The following is a 19674-nucleotide window of genomic DNA, read 5'->3' as shown; positions in this document are numbered from 1 at the left end:
TCTTGGGCTGTAAAGCGTCAGTAGTCTGCAACTTCGTAAGCACAGTTGCATCTGCAGTTGAAGCTTTTTACATTCATGATGTTGCAGGGAAGTTTAGCCTGAAGAGTGGCATGAATTTCCTGAAGATGAAGTATAAATCACCTTGATACATTTGATGAATTGTTTAATCTGTTGGTTGCAGCAGTGACATAGAGTTAGGAGTCAGGAACACCAGTCTCACATGATGCAGAGAGATTAGATTAGGGGTGGTTATAAACATTGTTAGGAGGACCTTGAAGGATGGCTTCTCCTCATGATGTATTTCTTCACCTCGATAATGAAGCTCTTGTGAAGTCATTTTGAGGACGAGATAGCTAAGCCCCAGCCCCTCTTATTACTTTACAATATTGTGATGGTTTTTGCCATATATTGACATGAATCAGTCGTGGGTGTACATGTGTTCCCCATCCTGAACCCCACTCCGGCCTCCCTCCCCATCCCATCCCTCAGGGTTGTCCCAGTGTACCAGCCCTGAACACCCTGTCACATGCATCAAACTTGGACTGCTGATCTATTTCACATACAGTAATATACATGTTTCAGTGCTATTCTCTCCGGTCATCCCACCCTTGCCTTCTCCCACAGAGTCCAAAAGTCTTCTCTTTTTATCTGTTCTCTTTTGCTGTCTCGCATATACAATCATTGTAACCATCTTTCCAGAGTCCATATGTATGCATTAATATACTGTATTGGTGTTTTTCTTTCTGACTTACTTTATTCTCTGTAATAGGCTCCGGTTTCATCCACCTCATTAGAACTGATTCAAATGTGTTCTCTTTAATAACTGAGTAATATTTCATTGTGTATATGTGCCACAGTTGTCTTATCCATTCTTCTGCCGATGGACATCTAGGTTGCTTCCATGTCCTAGATGTTGTAAACAGTGCTGCGATGAACATAGGATACATGTGTCTCTTTCAATTCTGGTTTCCTCCGTGTGTATGCCTAGCAGTGGGATTGCTAGCCCTAGACATTCTTGAATTTGTTTTTGAGTGCTGGGTATTGTTTCCTCAGCAAAGGAAGCTTGGCTTGATCATGCAACCCACTGCATTGCCACACACAAAGAAGTAATGTGATCTTTCCAGGTGTTGAACTTTAGCTTGGTATTCTGAGGAATAGAAGTTCAGTTGAATGTTTTTTTTTTTTTGAAACGAAGTTGTTTCATCACAAAAAAACTTGCTCTGAATGTAGCCATTTTCTTCCATGAATTCCTTAACCCCTTCTGCAAATGATGATACTCTTGTCAGCATCATCCATGCCAATTATCACATGATGTTTAAGTTCTTCAGGCTGTAGTGCTTTGCATAGATTATCTGATATCCCTTACTAGCTTTGAACTCTTTCCTCTTGTTCTTCGGAACCCGCTTAGTTCTTCTGGAGTGCTAAAAGCTTTTTTGTGTATGGTTTTCCTTTGGTCAGGTCTAACATATCTAGCCACATGCTTAATGCTTTGCCAGTGGTTGCAAGAAGATAACCATGAAATAGACCAGCTTAGCCAGTGTAGGTGTAGTGCTAACAGAGATTTCAGCTTCTTTCTGCTTTATTGTGTGAATGCTCAGTTTGTTTGTAACAACTTTATAGCCCTTAGAGCAAAGAGCTAAAATTTTTTATTTTCTTGTTGGTAGCACTTTGTGCTTCTTAGCCTCTAACAGTTTGCTTGATAACTTAATTACTTGAGAGCCATTTTTTCCCAGAAACAAACTATGCCCAACACAAACAACAAACAAAGATGTGAGGTGAGAGTTGAGGCAGTGTACAAGCAATAGAGACTGAGGGTCTTTGAAGTAGTGGTAGACTGTGGAAGAGTATGCTTACAGAGCACTTAATTTGCTTGGTTTTACTGTAGTACTCATTGCATGGTCAATTCACATTCTGCTTTTTGGAACCATGTAGGGGTTTTTATTTTGCTTGCTTTTTTATCCACTCAGTGTCCATATTGGATCTTAGTACCTCCTTGACTAGGGATTAACTGTAGAAGCTTTGAGTCTTAACAGTGAAGTCTTCGGTTGTTTTTCAAATTTTGTTTTCTGTTTTTGTATTGTTGGATCACATTTCTTGAAACAGTTGAATGCTAAAACCTACAGGTGTGGAAGGTGAACTTCCATAGTTCACATAGTTGGTATCTTAATGACTTTACTGCACTATTTTTAGCACTGTTTTGTAATTGTGGGTTAAATTCATTAAGAAACATCAGGTTTGCAGCATTAACTAAATTTCTGAACCAGTCTGTGGTTTTGTTTAGTGTTTGAGAATATTTGTTTGTTCAAACAATTTCTATTTTTTACCCTGAGCATTAACAAAAATCACTTTACTAGTAAAACAGTAAAAACATTACTATTTTGCTTAAACACTGAACTGCTATATGGTAGGGCAAATTAGAATACCCATATTATATTTCCAGTAAAAGTTTATAAAGACTGTTAAGTCCGTGAAAGTAAATGAAATTCACCATTGACACTACTGCTTAATAGTACATTGATAAATTCATGTGTTTTCCACAAACTACTTGCTAATGAGCAGTGCAGTGAATGAATGACCTAGGTTTTAAACATCTTCCATTTTTGCAAGCTGTTTTATTCTTTTCACAAGCTTTTAAGACTTTTCCTCCTAAATATTATTCTGATTGTTTTATTAGATTTTACTCTTATTGTATTAGTTTTCTCAGTTTATTTTAACATTTTTATTTATAATGCAAACAACCTAATAAGTAGTCAGTTTTTTTTTAATCACTGCAAACTTGACATTGCCTTTCCCTGAACTACTGAGCAGCATTGTTAATATCAACTCATTATGTGCCGCCCCCTCCCCCCCAAATCACTTATTCAAAATCATTTGCTTAGTTTTGTTTTGGTTTCCTTGTTGTGGTAAAATATATGGTACATTTTCTATTCCTAGAATAAGGTATGAGGGTTCCAGTTTATCCACATTTTCACCAACATGTGAAGGTGGTGTTTTTTTTCTGATTCGCATTTCCTTGATGCCTAATAATTTACTTACAAACACTTGGCATATCTTTGGGGAAATGTCTGTTCACAATCTTTGCTTATTTTTATTTGGATTATTTGTCTTTTTATTATTGTTTCATAAGTGTTTTTGATATATTCTGAAAAATATCCTTTATTAAATCATGTAATTTAAAGTCTTTATATTCTTTTCACTGTTTAAATAGTGTCCTTTCATGTAGTCCAGTTTATCAGTTTTTTTCCTCTTGTCACTTGTCCTAATCTAAGGTCATGCAGATTTGCTGCTAAGCTTTTTTCAAAGAGGGCACTGTCTTTTTAGTGTATCTTTCATTGTGTATATTGTTTTTAAGCTTCATATCTTTATATATGACAAAAGAAAATAAATAGCTTTTCCTATTTCCGCTTATGTTAGAAAATAATCGTTTCTTTGGCCATTTTCTTTTCAACATACACCTCCCCTTGAAGCTAAAAGTTTTTGCGTAATGTACTGAGATAAGTAATTTAGACCTCGATGAGCAGAGCTTGCATTGTTTATATTTCAAGCAGAACTAATTCCTTTTCAGTGTTGTGTTTTTTTTGTTTTTGTTTTTTCTGTTTCCAGTGGATGAAGGAGGAGATATTCATTTGAGTTCTTTCAGTAGCAGCTGTTCACATCCTATATTGAGGTGACAAAGAGCCCTGGTTGATCATTAACCAGTCCAGATCTGGTTATGTCTTGTAACATTTGAACTTAACAGTTCAACTTTGTTGAATTCATAGATGTTTCAGTTTAATACTCCAGTATATTGAATATGAAATATTAACAACATAATTATATTTTACTTTAGTCTATGTCTATTTTCTTTACAGATAGCACAACAGTAGAAAAACTAAGAGCTGTTTGTTTGGACCAGGCAAAACTTGGAGAAAATAACCTTGGACCTTCTCTTGATTCACTTTTCTTTGGTCCTTCTGCTTCCCGAGTCCTGTATCTAACAGAGGTTGGTTTTTTCCTTTTCAAAATTAGAGTTTTTCATCATGTAGTGATGTCATCATTTGTAATTTTGGGGATGGTTATGAATTTCTTAGCAACAGTAAGGGAAATAGAAATTACAAATTATTTAAGACATATTTAATACAGTTTCTGTCCCTCCCCACCCCTTCTCTTTTTCAGGTTGTTTATGCCTTGTTAATGCCTGCTGATATGCCTCTGGCAGATGATTCTTGTGACTTTCAGTTTCACTTCTTGAAAAGTGGTGGCTTATCCCTTGTACTGAGTATGCTAACCAAAAATAACTTCCTGCCAAATACAGATATGGAAACACGAAGGGGTGCATACTTCAGTGGTCTTAAAATAGCCAAACTCTTGTTAACTGCAGTAGGCTATGGCCATGTTAGAGCTGTAGCAGAAGCTTGTCAGCCAGTTGTAGATGGTGCAGATCCCATAACACCGGTAATAATTTTTTGAAATGCTTTGTGTTTAGGATTTAATTTTTAAAATTAGACCCTTCAGTGAGTCTTAGTACAGAATGTAAGTTCAGTTCAATCTATTGTTTTATTTATACTGAAATGTAAATTTTACTTTGGCTGTGAGGTACAACGTTTGAGATCTTAGTTCCCAGACCAGGGATCAAACCTGTGCCTCCTACATTGGAGGCATAGTACCCTGACCACTGGACTGCCAGGGAAGTCCCAAAATGTGAATGATATGTACTGATTACACTAACCAAAGAGGATATTTCATTACCCTTAAGTATTGACTTTTCCTTTAAGTCTCATAAAAACTTCACACTCATCTTCTGTTACCTTGTACCTGAAAGGCATATACAGACAAGTGGTTATAAAAGAAAAGATTTGTTTTGCAAATTGCCCACCTCTCTTCCCACCAACCGGTTTAACCACAATGACTGCCAAAGACTCTTTATGCCGGTACCATCCTTAAAGCAAATCAAGACATGAGATTTAGTGCAGAGGTTGAAAGTGTCATGCTTTCTCATTGAGTTTATTCACATTAAAGTGATGACTTGATTAAATTGCTCAAGAAAAAGTGGCTTAGAGATAGATTTTTTCGTTTAGAAATGAGTTAGTTCTTAACCAGGGAAATTTAAATAATCACTAGATTTTTTATGTTCAAACTGTTTTTTATTATTTAGATGAGATATTAGTATTTTGGGTTTTGTTTAAAAGAAGAGTTATTAGGAATTACCTGGTTGTCCAGTGGTAAGGACTCAGTACTTATATTTCAGGGCTCAGGTTCAGCCCCACGTTAGGGAACTAAGATTTTTCAAGCTGCACAGGGCAGCCAGAAAAAATAATAAGTAATTAAAATAAACACGAGGTTTTTAAAAAATAGGAGACATATGCTAAGTCATTCTTTTGAAATAGAATGTCTAGAATTTTCTCAGATAATTCTGGGGTGATGTGGCAGCAAGATTGGCTTTTTGTTTGTAATTTATTGGCACTTGAAGATTATTTATACTTTCTGTTTTTGTATAATTTTGAAAGTTTCATTTAAAAAGTTAAAATTTGTGTAAGTAAATTTTAAAAAAGTTACAGTGCTGTGTTTTCACTGTAAGTTAGATTGCTTTATACTGTTCCTTTTGTGTATATTTACATAAAAACTGATAGGTTTTGGTCATGATCCTACTGTGGGGGCTTACTGAGGTAGATATAAGACATGTCTTCTTGTCTTTTTCGCAAAGACTTACTATTTAGAAAATGTTATAAGGATCTAAAGGTATATGTGTGCTGCTAAGTCACTTAAGTCACGTCCAATGCTTTGTGTCCCCATGAACTACAGCCCACCAGGCTCCTCTGTCCATGGGATTCTCTAGGTAGAAATACTGGAGTGGGTTGTTGTGCCCTTCTCCAGTGGATCTTCTTGACCCAGGGGATCAAACCCATGTCTCTTAAGTCTCCTGCATTGGTAGGCACATTCTTTACCACTAGCGCCACTTGGGAAGGTGCATTTCAAGTTTCCCATGTTTAAAAAGGAGCTAAGTGAAAAATTAGTATCTTAAAAATGTTCATTATAGGACCACATATAAAACAGAAGTGGGTTATAATTTGATGAGTACTGTAACTGATAAAACTAATTCCGTGTATTTTTTTCATGGATTTAAGAATTTATACTCTTAAGTAAAACTTCATAGTGTTTTTTTCACATTTATGCTTTTTAAATTTTTTGTTTACCTTAATTCCTTTTCAGTTAACAATTTGAGACCTTGTTTTTTTAAAGAGAATATTTAGTTCTGTCAATATGATAAGTGAAAGAAAATAGTTATTTTTATCTTGCAAAACTTGGTTAATCCACATCTCTGTTTAATGAGTTGAACTAGAAATCAGCATATCAGTGGTGATCTTAATTAACAAGAACAGTTTCAGTGTAAAAGTGCCATAAGACTTTGACTTAAAAATAAACCCTAATAATTAGTAAGACTGAATTAACAGTTTGAAAACATGGTTTTATTCATTGAGTAAACAATTATGCCTCTATTATATGCCTTATATTGCTTAAGGTGCAGTATGATGAAAGTTAACAGAAGCTTACATGATTCATGTATGTGTTCATGCTAGTTTATTTGAAATTTGTAATCATCTAAATACATTGAGTCTCTTAATGTTAATCATTATACTTCATCTCATTTGATCAGTATATTTGTTCAGTCTGTTTTATTTCTCTCTTATTTTTAAGTGAAACAGTCTAAGCAGATAAAGTAACTTGGCTCTAATATTCAAAAAGACCCAAGAGTTTAGCTGATTAAAGATCCAATGAATTCTGAAATTGTACTAAAACTCTGCTTCATGTGATTTTTATTTGAAATCTCATTTAGTAGCACCTAGCAAATAAATCACTCCAGTACTCTTGACTGGTAAATCCCATGGGCAGAGGAGCCTGGTAGGTTGGGGTCCATGGGGTCACTTAGAGTTGGACACGACTGAGCGACTTCACTTTCACTTTTCACTTTCATGCATTGGACAAGGAAATGGCAACCCACTCTAGTACTCTTGCCTGGAGAATCCCAGGGACGGGGGAGCCTGGTGGGCTGCTTTCTGTGGGGTCACACAGAATCGGACACGACTAAAGCGACTTAGCAGCAGCAGCAAATAAATAATATGTGCATGATAATTATAATAATATAAATAACAGTAAGTTAAACAGAAGGTTAAACTTCTTTGATTTGCAATTAATAGAGAAGAGCTGGAAGCCTTAAAGAGCTGTAAATTTTCATTGGCTACCTAGAGACTTTGGCAACACCTCCACAAACTCTTGAATTTCTTAAATATCTATTTTTTGAAAGATTTGCTTACCAAAACTTAACTTACCAAAACAGAAAACAGGGAAGATTAAGTTGTGGGGACTTACTCATGTTTCTTGGGTGATGAAGTTTAAAACATGGATAGAGAAAATACTTTTGAACAAAACATAAAAAACATTTTAAAGACTGAAAGGAAAGGAAGCGAGAGAAATGAATTTAGAGTTTAGGTGGTAAGAAATCAGAAGTGTCTTTATCTTTTGATTAGTCATATCTTTTCTTAGTCATATCATGGCAAGTATGGTTATTTGCTGAGTAGGAGGGCTAGCAAAGGATTTAACTGGAGACAAGTAGATTTGTTCAGAACCCTGTCAGTATCTTATGCAAGTGAAAGTAAATGCAGTTTTAGAAACATTATTGAATTCATATGAAATTGGAGTTTGCAGAGGAAAGTTGTGACTTTAAAAGGCACAGTGACTTTAGAAGTCTACTGTGGAAGTTGACAATCTGAAATACTTTTTATGCTGAAGACCATACATTCTACTGTAGATAAGTGAAAGTATGATAGAGATGATGGATAAGGAGTGTATGGATGAATTTTTTGGTGTACAAATTTTTGAAGTTTAGTTATATACAAGTTTTTACTCCAAGTAAAAAGGTTAAATTTTTTTTTTTTTTTTTCAGATTAACCAAGTTACTCATGATCAAGCAGTGGTGCTACAAAATGCTCTTCAGAGCATTCCTAACCCATTATCTGAGTGTATTCTTAGAAATGTATCAATACGGCTTGCTCAACAAATATCTGAAGAGGTTAGTATCAAACTTTGAAAGTTCTGGGATCGTGGATGGATTACTTTTTTATTGTTCTTGACACAGTTTCTACTCTACTCATAAATATTACAATTTGAGGTTGAATACTCTGAGATTTTTCACGTTAGATTCTCTTACTTTAGCTAAAATTTAGTAAAATTTAATATGTATTAATATTAATACTTTATAAAGTACTTTAAAAAAACCTTTGAATAGGATTTTTTGAGTGTAATTTATATTGAATAAACTAGATCAAAGTAAAATATAGACTGAGTTTTGACATAATGTTTAATTATGCAGTCAAGAAACAGAATATTTCCGTTAGTCCCAACAGTTCTTTCCTACTGAACCTAGTCATTTATTGTTGGTTTTTGTCACTGTAAAATTGTCATGTTTTAAAAGTTTACATGAATCATTTTATATACTCTTGTGTCTGGCTTATTTTAATCAGCATGATTGTGAAATTATGTGTCAGTAGTGAATTCATTTTGAGTAAAACCACATTTTATTGTCTTTCTATGTGTTCTGCTAATGAACATTTGTGTTATTCCTAGTTTTCTTTACTATTGAAATGAATGTCACAAGTGCTTCTTGGGCGTATGTTTTCTCATTTCTGGGTTGGAAATGGCTTACAGGGTTGGAATGGCTGGGTAATTTGGTTGCTGTATTTGTAAAAGTCTCGTGAACAATGTTTCAGCTAGATTAGATCTTAACCTGAAGTCTATATTGTCGTTATAGCTGAGAAGCATATTTTTGCTTCATCAGCATGCATACTCAGACTTCATTTGAAGATACAGAAAAATGAGACCAAAACTTACTTTGTTTTTATTTTGTTCATTTTTTAATTTCTTAAACATTATTGAAGTATAGTTGATCTACAGTGTTGTGTTAATTTTTGCCATACAGCAAAGTGATTGAGTTATGCATGTATGTGTGTGTATGTATTCTTTTTCACATTTTTTTTTCCATCATGGTTTATCACAGGATATTAAACATAATCCTTGTGAATGTTTATTCATCTTATATGTAATAATTTGCATCTGCCAGACTTTATCTACTTTGGAGCTTAAAGAAAACATAGACTGTCAGAAGAAGGAGGCATAGTTACTTTATATAGAGCTTTTTATCCTACTACTTTCACAATAATGACATTTTTGTTTTCTAAAAAGAAATTTTTGTTTTCTGATTATTTCACTCTACTGGAGTCAGCACTACTGATTATTTGTTTTCTTTCAGGCTTCAAGATATATGCCTGATATTTGTGTTATTAGAGCTATACAGAAAATCACCTGGGCATCAGGATGTGGGACATTAGAGCTAGTATTTAGCCCTAATGAAGAAATCACTAAAATTTACGAGACGGTAAGAGTCATTACGGAGATGTATTCCTTTATGTGAATGTTAATTTTGCACATGACTGAATTTTCATCTTGTCTGCCCTCTTTGAAGATGAAGTCACTTGTGTATCTAATGGTTTAAAATAAAATTCTGTAATTAGGATGAGAATATGAAAATTTTTACTTTGAAAAAAAACTACTTATGGATCTCACTGTAAGGCAGCTTTCTTCTAAAATTTTTTTGTCCTAATGTCTCATTGAGTTGAATATAGTTAAGCTGTAAAGAATTTGCTTTTTCCAATTTTCTTTAATTATTGTGCTTTCTATGACTTTGTGGACTCATAACATTCAGATATTTTACTTGATTATTTTATAGCATTCGGGTGTAACAACAATTTTTACTGTTTCAGTATTATCCTTCTTCCTCATTTGATAAAACAAATTATTTGCAGAAATGAGACTGTTTTGGTCCTAGATTTTCTGTTTACTTGTCTGAAGTAGTCACTTACGTATAGTTCAGAGGAGAGAGTGGATATTGGAATTGTAAGGCTCCTCATTTTGGATATTTAAATGGCTGGTCCATTCTAGGCATATACTATATTGATTTTATTTTTTGATGTGGAAACATAAAATTTAACTACAGGCAAGTATATTTTACATTAGAAAAGTCTTTTATAACCTTCAACATTTGTGTAAGCTAATTGCTTCTTTAATAAAATGGCATTGTAGATAAAGCTATAAAATAAAACTAATCAACATTTCAAGTACAGTGCCGGAGTTATTCTTTAGAAAGGCATCACGATAAGTGCAGAAATACACAACTCATATCCAGAAGGACAAGGAAGCAATACTTAGCTTTTATTAAACATGTTCCTTTAATCCATTTTGGGATATATTCTAAAGAGTCTCAAAAGCTACAGGTAAAGAGACTAAAGACAAACGGTCTTTAGTGGATATAGTGTTAAATACTAACTAGAAGATTTTGAAAGTTTTCTTCAGTGTATCACCAGTAGTTCACTCCTCATCATTTTACAGACCAGCAGTCCAAGCCATGAACTAGATGTGGAAGATGAACAGGTTTGCTGTGAAGCATTGGAAGTGATGACTTTATGTTTTGCTCTAGTTCCAACAGCCCTGGATACACTTAATAAAGAAAAAGCTTGGCAGACATTTATCATTGACTTATTATTGCATTGTCCCAGCAAGTAAGTGATTGTTTTTGTTGATCTGAAAGAAGACTGACCTTATTCTTTAAGCAGACATGAGTTAATTTTGATCAAAATCTCAGAAGTCAAATAAGGGAGCATTTTTCTTGTCTTTGTAGCATTTTGATATTTTGGAAACATTTTTTTATGTATTTCATGTAAGCTGAATATGTTTTCATCTCTGGAAAGTTCCCATGTTGATTTTTTTCTTTCATAGTTTTCAGTTGCGTAAAGTACTAACATACAGTTACATCTCTGGTAGCTCAATGGTGAAGATTCTGTGGGCAGTGTAGGAGATAAAGGAGATACAGGTTTGATCCCTGGGTTGGGAAGATCCCTTGGAGGAGGAAATGGCTACCTACTCCAATATTCTTGCCTGGGAAATCTCATGGACAGAAGAGCCTGGCAGGCTATAACCCATGGGCTTGCAAAAAATTGGACACTATTGAGCTACTGAATACAAACATATAGTTAGTTATAACTAAAAACTAGAGAGTTTAACAACTTCATGTGAATAACATTAAGAGTAATTACAGTGTTAGGCAATTACCACTAATTCCTGAATTTTTCACTATCCCAAACATATTTTTTAAACAGTACTTAACTCCCATTCCCAAATCTCTCTGCCCCTGTTTATCTCTAATTTGCATTCTGTGTCTTTGTATTGACCTATTGTCAGTACCTCATATAAATGAAATTGCATATTATTGGTCCTTTTGGGTTTTCACTTGTTTGACTTAGCATAATCTCAAGGTTCAAACATGTAGCATGTTAAGGAATTTTCTTTATTTTTAATGCTGAATAATATTTCATTCTATATATGTATTGTATTTTTGTTTTTGCATTCACCTTTTGGTGAACACTTCAGTTGTTTCTTTTTTGACTGTTGTGAATAGTACTGCTGTGACTATTGTTGTGAAGTAGAAACTGGTTTGAGTTCTCATTTTCAGTTCTTTTGTAATTCAGTTTGTAATTTGGAGTGGATCTCTTAGGTCATGTAGGAATCCTTCAGCTTTTTCAGGCTCCACCAGGAGTTACAGTGTAGGCTTACCAGCAATGTACAGAGTTTTCCATTTTTCCATGTCCTCTTCCATACCTGTTTTTTAAGTGAGCTTGAGCAATGCATTGTGAAACACCTTTGAAAATTTGTTAAAAGTATTTAGTTACCTGTGCAGAAAATTGTGAAGAAATCTATACATGTGCAACATTTTAAGTACTATTTGGAAGTTTTTTAAACTCCTTTTGCTGTTTTTGTAAATCAAAGGGACTTTTAAAGGTTCAGAAATTGCCTCAGCTTATATTGGGGCAATTTATGTGAATTGAAGTCAGGCCAGTAACCTGACTTCAGATACACTTAATTTGAACCATTTATTATTTTTCTTTTTCTTCCTCCTCCATTACTTGTTTATACTCCTGTGATAGTGTCAGTGAATGAAACATCATACAACTTTTTAGAGTAATGAAGAGAGGAAGAGGAGAACTGAACTTTTGGATTGCTTCTCCTAACACAACAGTTCTCCATACACAAACCAGAGTGTGGTTTCTTCAGGATTATGGTCGGTGTTTGCAGAAGTTTTGCACTTAAATTGTTAAATAGGATTAGTGGGCAGTTGTATTCCCTGGTGGCTCAGTGGTAAAGCACCTGCCCACCTGTAGTAGCAAATAAACATAAATTTATTTCAGAGCTTTAGCAGCTAGCATAAGACAGAAATATGGTATTTATCCATATTATAGTGTTCACTCACTAACATCCAACATGTATTTGGCTCTGTTCTGATGTCAGGACTCTGGTCAACAAAGCTTGAAAGAACCTGCCTTGGTCAAAATTTAGAAAGATTACTATTCTATGAAATTAAGAAACATAATTGAGTTTATTATTTATGCTAGTAAGGGAAGGTTGTGCCATTTGAACACATTCTCAGAGCAAAACACGCTGTAGTTTTAAGCATTACCAGTTTACGCAACTGTCTGTGAATTAACGTTACTTGTAGATCTGAATTATTCAGGTAAGTTTGAGATGTTGAGTGAAGTCGCTCAGTCATGTCTGACTCTTTGCAACCCTGTGGACTGTAGCCCCCCAGTCTCTTCTGTCCGTGGGATTCTCCAGGCAAGAATACTGGAGTGGGTTGCCATCTCCTTCTCCAAAGTTTGAGTTGTTAATACTTCTCAAATAGATTAATATTAATGTTATACAATATAATGTTTTAATGGTCCTCAAACTTCTATCAGAATCTTTGGGATTGGTATTTAAAGTATAAATTACCAGACCTCTCTCCCTGAGTTTGTCATTTAGTAAAACATGGAGTGAAGGTGAAAGTCAGTCAGTTGCATCTGACTCTTTGCTACCCCATGGACTATAACCCGCTAGGCTCTTCTGTCCATGGGATTCTCCAGGCAAAAATACTGTAGTGGTTAGCTGTTCCCTTCTCCAAGGGATCTTCCCAGCCTAGGAATTGAACCCTGGTCTCCTGCATTGCAGGTGGAAAAGCATGGGGTAGGTCCCCACATTTGTGTTTCTCCACAGTTTGACAGCGCTTGTAGTCTCACAATTACCAGGTTGTTTGCTTGAAAGCACTGTTCATTGAAAAGATGTCCATGGCATCACACAGTCAGACATGACTTAGTGACTGAGCAACAAGGAGGGATTGGGGATAGGAGGAGAAGGGGACGACAGAGGATGAGATGGCTGGATGGCATCACCAACTCGATGGACGTGAGTTTGAGTGAACTCCGGGAGTTGGTGATGGACAAGGAGGCCTGGCATGCTGCAATTCATGAGGTCACAGAGTTGGACGCAACTGAGCAACTGAACTGAACATGGCATCTTGTATCTGTTAGGGTGTATGTGTTGTTCCAAGAGAGGTTTGAAAGATATCCTGCAAATTTAGACATATGTTGTTTCATCTGTTTGTTCTTTATGAAGATTCTGAAATCATGTATTAAGAGATATTAGTTACCCATTGTGCAGTACAGCAGAAACTAACAACATTGAAATCAACTGTAGTCTGATAAAAATTTAAAATGTAAAACACGAGAATAATAAAAAATGAAATAAAAGTGAAAAAGAAATTTTAACTCAATAATTTCCAGCCTATTTGGGTGTAATGTGAGGTACTTCATGAAAAATAACTGATTTTTTTTTTTTTTTTAGTGCTAATGGTGAATTGTCTTGTAATTTTACTATCAATTTATTTTCCTTGTTAAGGATAAACCAGTGTTGAAATAATTAATGTCAATTTTATTAATGAGAGCAACACATTAAATAGACTTTTTATTTCAGAATTGTTCGTCAGTTGGCACAGGAACAGTTTTTTTTAATGTGCACCAGATGTTGCATGGGACACAGACCTCTGCTTTTCCTCATTACTTTGCTCTTTACCATTTTGGGGGTAAGTCATTTTTTAATAGACTTACTAGTATGATTTATTCTTTAAGGAACATTAAGGAAATTGTGGTTTTAGATTTTTTTTAATTTATTACGTTTAATGAATCAAATAGTCAATCTTCCTTGTTGTTTTCTTTACTGGTTATACATTGGTTTTTATTTGCTTTTTATAAATACTTAAGGGAAAAATACTCGATCTTACTTGAAAAATAGAAATCAGAGATCTTTTTTATGCCATTAATACTAGATTTTTCCTCTTAACTTAAAAGTTCTCTGGGCTTTTTTAAAAAGTTAAAATTACTTTTGAGCATGGACTTGTTAATTCATGTTGTTTCAATTACTGTATTTCAGAGCACAGCAAGAGAGAGAGGTAAACATTCAGGTGACTATTTCAGTCTTCTTCGGCACCTTCTTAATTATGCTTTCAACAATAATATTAATGTGCCCAATGCTGAAGTTCTTCTCAACAATGAAATTGACTGGCTCAAAAGAATTAGGGTAAGTTATTCCGTTTACTGTTGTTGTTTAATTGCTAAGTTGTATCTTGACTCTTGGGATCCCATGGACTGTGTAGCCCTCCAGGCTCCTCTGTCCTTGGGATTTCTCAGCCAGAATACTGGATTGGATTGCCATTTCTTCCTCCAGGGGATGTTCCCAACCCAGCACTGAGTGCATGGCTCATGCATTGCAGGCGGATTGTTTACCACTGAGCCACCTGAAAAGCCTGTTCAGTTTATTACTTGACTGTTAAATTTTTTTCTTTTTAAAAAAGGGTTTATAGTTTTGAGTAATGTTAAGCCAAAAAAAAGAAAAACCCTTCAAGGTAATAAAACAAAATATATACTTTCATTGATAAATAACTCATGACTGATAGAAGCAACATACAGATATATTTGTATAAATGTTTTACTTCATAATTGGGGCTTAGAGTGCTCCAGTTTGTTATTAAAATTTTTTTTCTCCAAATTATCATCATAATTAATAAAAGTACTTTAAAATGTTTTTAATAAAAAATGTCTGATTAATACTTACATTTCATCATTTGCTACTTTTTTTATCGTAGTTAATAAAAGTTAAAATTTTTTTAATAAAAAATGTCTGATTAATACTTATATTTCATCATTTGCTACTTTTTTTTATCGTAGTTAATAAAAGTTAAAATTTTTTTAATAAAAAATGTCTGATTAATACTTACGTTTCATCATTGCCTGCTTTTTATATTTACAGAGCTCTATGAGAATATATTTCTGAAATTTGTTAAGTGTTTTTCCTCTAGATTAGCATTCTCTGAAAACTTTCCTAGCTTCTTCACCTTGGTACCATTAAAATTTTGAATGAAGTATTCTGGTTTTGAGGAGCTGTGTTATGTATTGAAATATAATGAGCAGTATTCCTGGGTTCTAATCAGTAGTTAGTTCTTTAGTAATTCCTGTTTCATCCCAGAAAACCAGAAATATCTCAAGACCGTGTCTGTCCTGTTGGGACAAAATTGCTTTCATTTACTATTTAATATATAGTTATATGGAAGAAATAAGAAATACTTGAATGAACAAGTTTGGCAGCATTATCTGAGATATCACTCTCCTCCAATTCTCTTTTATACTGCTCTTTTTTGTCCTTCTTTTCTTTAAGTCAGATCTGTTATATTTTTCCTTTGACAGGATAATGTTAAAAGTAGAGGTGAAACAGGTATTGAAGAGCCTATCTTGGAAGGCCACCTTGGGGTAACAAAAGAGTTACTGGCCTTTCAAACACCTGAGAAAAAGTATCATATTGGTTGTGAAAGAGGAGGCGCTAATCTTGTTAAAGTAAGTTCTACATTTTAGTAGTAACAAGTTATTTTGAACTTTTGAATGTTGTTAGCAGATCTGTGTGATTTCTATACTGTTTCCTCTCTAAGGTATCTTGACCTTTTTTTGTTAATTATTTACTTTAGAAAAACTTTTATCTCTGTGACACACAGAAGTCACTCAGTCGTGTCCAACTCTTTGCGACCCCATGGATTGTAGCCTACCGGGCTCCTCAATCCATAGGATTTTCCAGGCATGAATACTGGAGTGGTTGCCATCTCTGTGAAGGTTACAGTAATTTTTAAGTGTTGAGTCAGCCAAAATATTCTCTTTTTTAAAAGTAAAAATAAGATGTATTTCTCATTTTCATGAAGAACTTTATCAAACAATGTATCCATTGTTCTGTTCCACTAACTTCTGCCATTTTTCAGGCAACTCCGTAAATCCATCTTCCCCAAAATGTTTTATCTTTTTGAGCAAAGAACTCTTCCAGGGGCCTTTTCCAGTCTTCAGGGAATTGAAATTTTCTCCATTAAGAGATTTGTAAAGATTGAAATAAATGGAAATCCAAAGATGCAGTATCTGGTGATTACAGTGGATAAATCAGAATTTCCCAGTCAAGCTGGAAAAGTTTTTGCCTGATGATGAAAGAAATGTACAGTCTTATATTATCCTGATGGAAGGTTATACTTTTTCTGTTCACTAATTCAGGACACTTTTCATTTAGTGCTGCTTCCAGTCAGTCTGATTGGAAGCAGTACTTACTGGAATTAATCATTTGATTTTTTTCTGAAAGGAGTTTATAATAGAGGACTCCTTTCCAGTCCCATCATATACACAACATCACTTTTGGTTGAAGACCAGCCTTTGGTGAGATTGGTGGTAATTCACTTCACTTGCTCCATAATCTCTTTGGTTCCACGTTACTGTACTGTGTATACCCTTTTCATCACTATCACAATTTGTTTTAAAAACAAAATGTTTTCCTTTAAGAAACTAATGGAAATGGATCAAGAAGGGATTTTTTTTTTTTCTTAACTTATGTGAAATGAAAACATCACGGCAGTTAACATACCATACTGGTGCAAATGATTTTCAGCACTTGATTTGGACATTTTAAGTATGTCAGTTATCTATTGGGTGGTAGGATGTTGTTCCAGTGTCTTGATTTGATCACTGTCAACTTCACCTGGTCTACCCAATGGTGGATCATCATTCAGTGAGAAATCTCCACAGAACTTAACCACTTTTAACTTGTTTGATCAGTTACAGCATCTTCTCCATACACTGCATGAATCATTTTTTGCATTTCAGTTGAGTTTTTACCTTTCTTGAAAGAATAAAGCATAATATGATGAAAATGTTTTCCTCCATCTTCAGCATTAATATGACTACGTTAAAAATTGCTAATTTTGATTTTTTTTTCAATACACGCCTAAATGATAGCTGTCACAGTATAGTCTAACAGTTGTTTCAAATGAAGTTAAGGACAGCTGAGAGCAATTAGAGCCAGCTTATGGGAAGCAGTGAACAAACTATTTGGTCAACCCAGTAATCTTGAGTTCAGAAAAAGCTCAGATGAAGTGTTTTAGAAAATTAACAAGCAGTATTAATTGACTTTGCTCTTTAGTAAATCTGAATTTTTATTTGATCAACTTTGAAAGTGAAAACTTTTATTTTACAAGACTTTATTTTTTTTGATATTTATTCCATGAGTTTTTTCACTTATCCCTTACAATTTAAGGAAAAGAGTGTCATGTATTTCATTTTTAGTCAAAGTGCTTTAGTTTCAGTTCATATTTAATTAAAATATATTTATTTAGAATATATTTTTCTTAATAGTCAATGTTTAAAAAAAAGCTTAATATCAAAAAAAGTGAGTATATTAATTAGACTATGTTTTTAAAATAGAATTTTATTTTATTTGAAACTCCAAAATTGTATTTGAGATGAGACGTTTGATTGTATCAAATAATAAGACTCTTTTCCTTCCAAGGGATACTTTTTCATAAAGTAAATATTACAAACAATTTATGATCTGTTTTCTTTCAACTCTTTAGGAATTAATAGATGATTTCATCTTTCCTGCCTCCAAAGTTTACCTGCAGTGTATGAGAAATGGAGAACTACCAGCTGAACAGGCTATCCCAGTCTGTAGTTCACCAGCTACCATCAATGCTGGGTTTGAACTACTTGTAGCATTAGCTGTTGGCTGTGTAAAGAATCTCAAACAGATAGTAGACTGTTTGACTGAAATGTATTACATAGGAACAGCAATAACTAGTAAGTATTTTAACTTCAAAAACTGTTTCTTTTGGTTAGTAATATTTCCATGTTTAAAATACTGGGTTTTTTCTTTTAGGAAACATTTAACTTATGATTGTATTTTTAGCAACTTTTAGATTGTTTTAGCTATCATTTTAGTATAATGATTTCAATAATCATACACAAAGACCATTATGAGCACAGAGACTTTATACAGAAAAATTTCCAAATGTACTTTAGATGTCTTCTGGTAATTGATCAGGTAACTTGAAAGAATGCTTTCTTTCATCATATATGAAATGAAATCCAAAGGCCAGACTAATAAGCCAGATTTGATATCCCAGACTTGTACTTAAAACCTAAAATAGATTCATTGGAAAGATTTTTTTCAAGCTTCAGTTATTTTGATCTGAGTTTTAAGAAAGTTGCCTGACGTAAGAAGATTTTATTTTAGTGTTTATTATTTTGTTCTCAGTTAATGTGGATATCTGTCTCATAAAGGAGGACATTTTCTTTAGACCTATAAAGAAGTGAAACTCAAAAAATGGAGAGTAAGTTAAAATAACAGAAAATATGGTCATAAAATCTAATGTTAAGAAAATCAGTTCAGTTGAGCTGTATCTGACTCTTTGTGACACCATGGACTGCAGCACGCCAGGCCTCCCTGTCCATTATCAACTCCCAGAGCCTGCTCACATTCATACCCATTGAATCGGTGATGCCATCCAACCATCTCAACTTCTGTCGTCCTCGTCTCCCATCTGATGGCCAAAGTATTAGAGCTTTAACATCAGTCCTTCAAGTGAATTTTAAGAATGGATTTCCTTTAGGGTTGAGTAGTTTGAGCTCCTTGCAGTCTAAAGAACTCTCACTAGACTTCTCCAACACCACAATTCAAAATCATCAATTCTTCAGTGCTCAGCTTTCTTTATATTCCAACTGTCATATCCATACATGACCACTGGAAAACCATAGCTTTGACTATATGGACCTTTGTCAGCAAACTAATATCTCTGCTTTTTAATATGGTGTTGCAGTTTGTCATAGTTTTTTTCCAAGGAGCAAGCGTCTTTTAATTTCATGGCTGCAGTCACCATCTGCAGTGATTTTGGAGTCCAAGAAAATAAAGTCTCTCACCGTTTCCACTTTTCCCCCATCTATTTGCCATGAAGTGATGGGACCAGATGCCATGATCTTGGTTTTTTGAATGTTGAGTTTTAAGGCAGTGTTTTCACTTTCGTCTTTTCAGTTTCATCAAAAGTTTCTTTAGTTCTTGAATTAGAGAAAGTCAAGACATGGCAAAGTAATATACAGCATCTCTTAACTGCATCTGAAATTATCTTTCTTATACTTCCAGAATGTAAATAAGTTTTCAGTCACATTTTAGGAGTTTCTTACTGAACTTATTATACTGTAGAATCTACATAAAGAGGTGATTCTAGAAAACTTACTTAGCTTAAGAATTTAATGACTATATTATTCATTATATGCACTGAACGTTAACTTTGGCATTGCCTTTCTTTGGGATTGGAATGAAAACTGACCTTTTCCAGTCCTGTAGCCACTGCTGAGTTTTCCAAATTTGCTGGCATGTTGAGTGCAGCACTTTTACAACATCATCTTTCAGGATTTGAAATAGCTCAAC

General features: G+C 34.2%; 1 protein-coding gene across 2 annotated transcripts in view; it reads left to right on the top strand.

The window, feature by feature from the left end:
* USP9Y (ubiquitin specific peptidase 9, Y-linked) overlaps positions 1-19674 on the top strand; it is a 127141-nt gene that overhangs the window by 66811 nt on the left and 40656 nt on the right. For both annotated transcript variants that reach the window (XM_059883965.1, NM_001145509.2), the window contains exons 21-29: positions 3852-3982; positions 4156-4434; positions 7922-8047; positions 9284-9409; positions 10420-10589; positions 13870-13978; positions 14326-14472; positions 15636-15782; positions 17825-18047. In XM_059883965.1, coding sequence (XP_059739948.1) covers positions 3852-3982; positions 4156-4434; positions 7922-8047; positions 9284-9409; positions 10420-10589; positions 13870-13978; positions 14326-14472; positions 15636-15782; positions 17825-18047 — 1458 coding nt within the window. The remainder of the gene's footprint in view (positions 1-3851; positions 3983-4155; positions 4435-7921; positions 8048-9283; positions 9410-10419; positions 10590-13869; positions 13979-14325; positions 14473-15635; positions 15783-17824; positions 18048-19674) is intronic.

The sequence above is a fragment of the Bos taurus genome, chromosome Y, assembly GCF_002263795.3.
Source record: "Bos taurus isolate L1 Dominette 01449 registration number 42190680 breed Hereford chromosome Y, ARS-UCD2.0, whole genome shotgun sequence".
Classification (NCBI taxonomy): domain Eukaryota; kingdom Metazoa; phylum Chordata; class Mammalia; order Artiodactyla; family Bovidae; genus Bos; species Bos taurus.
The sequence above is the reverse complement of the archived record's forward strand: the minus strand, read 5'-3'. Positions and strand labels throughout refer to the sequence as shown.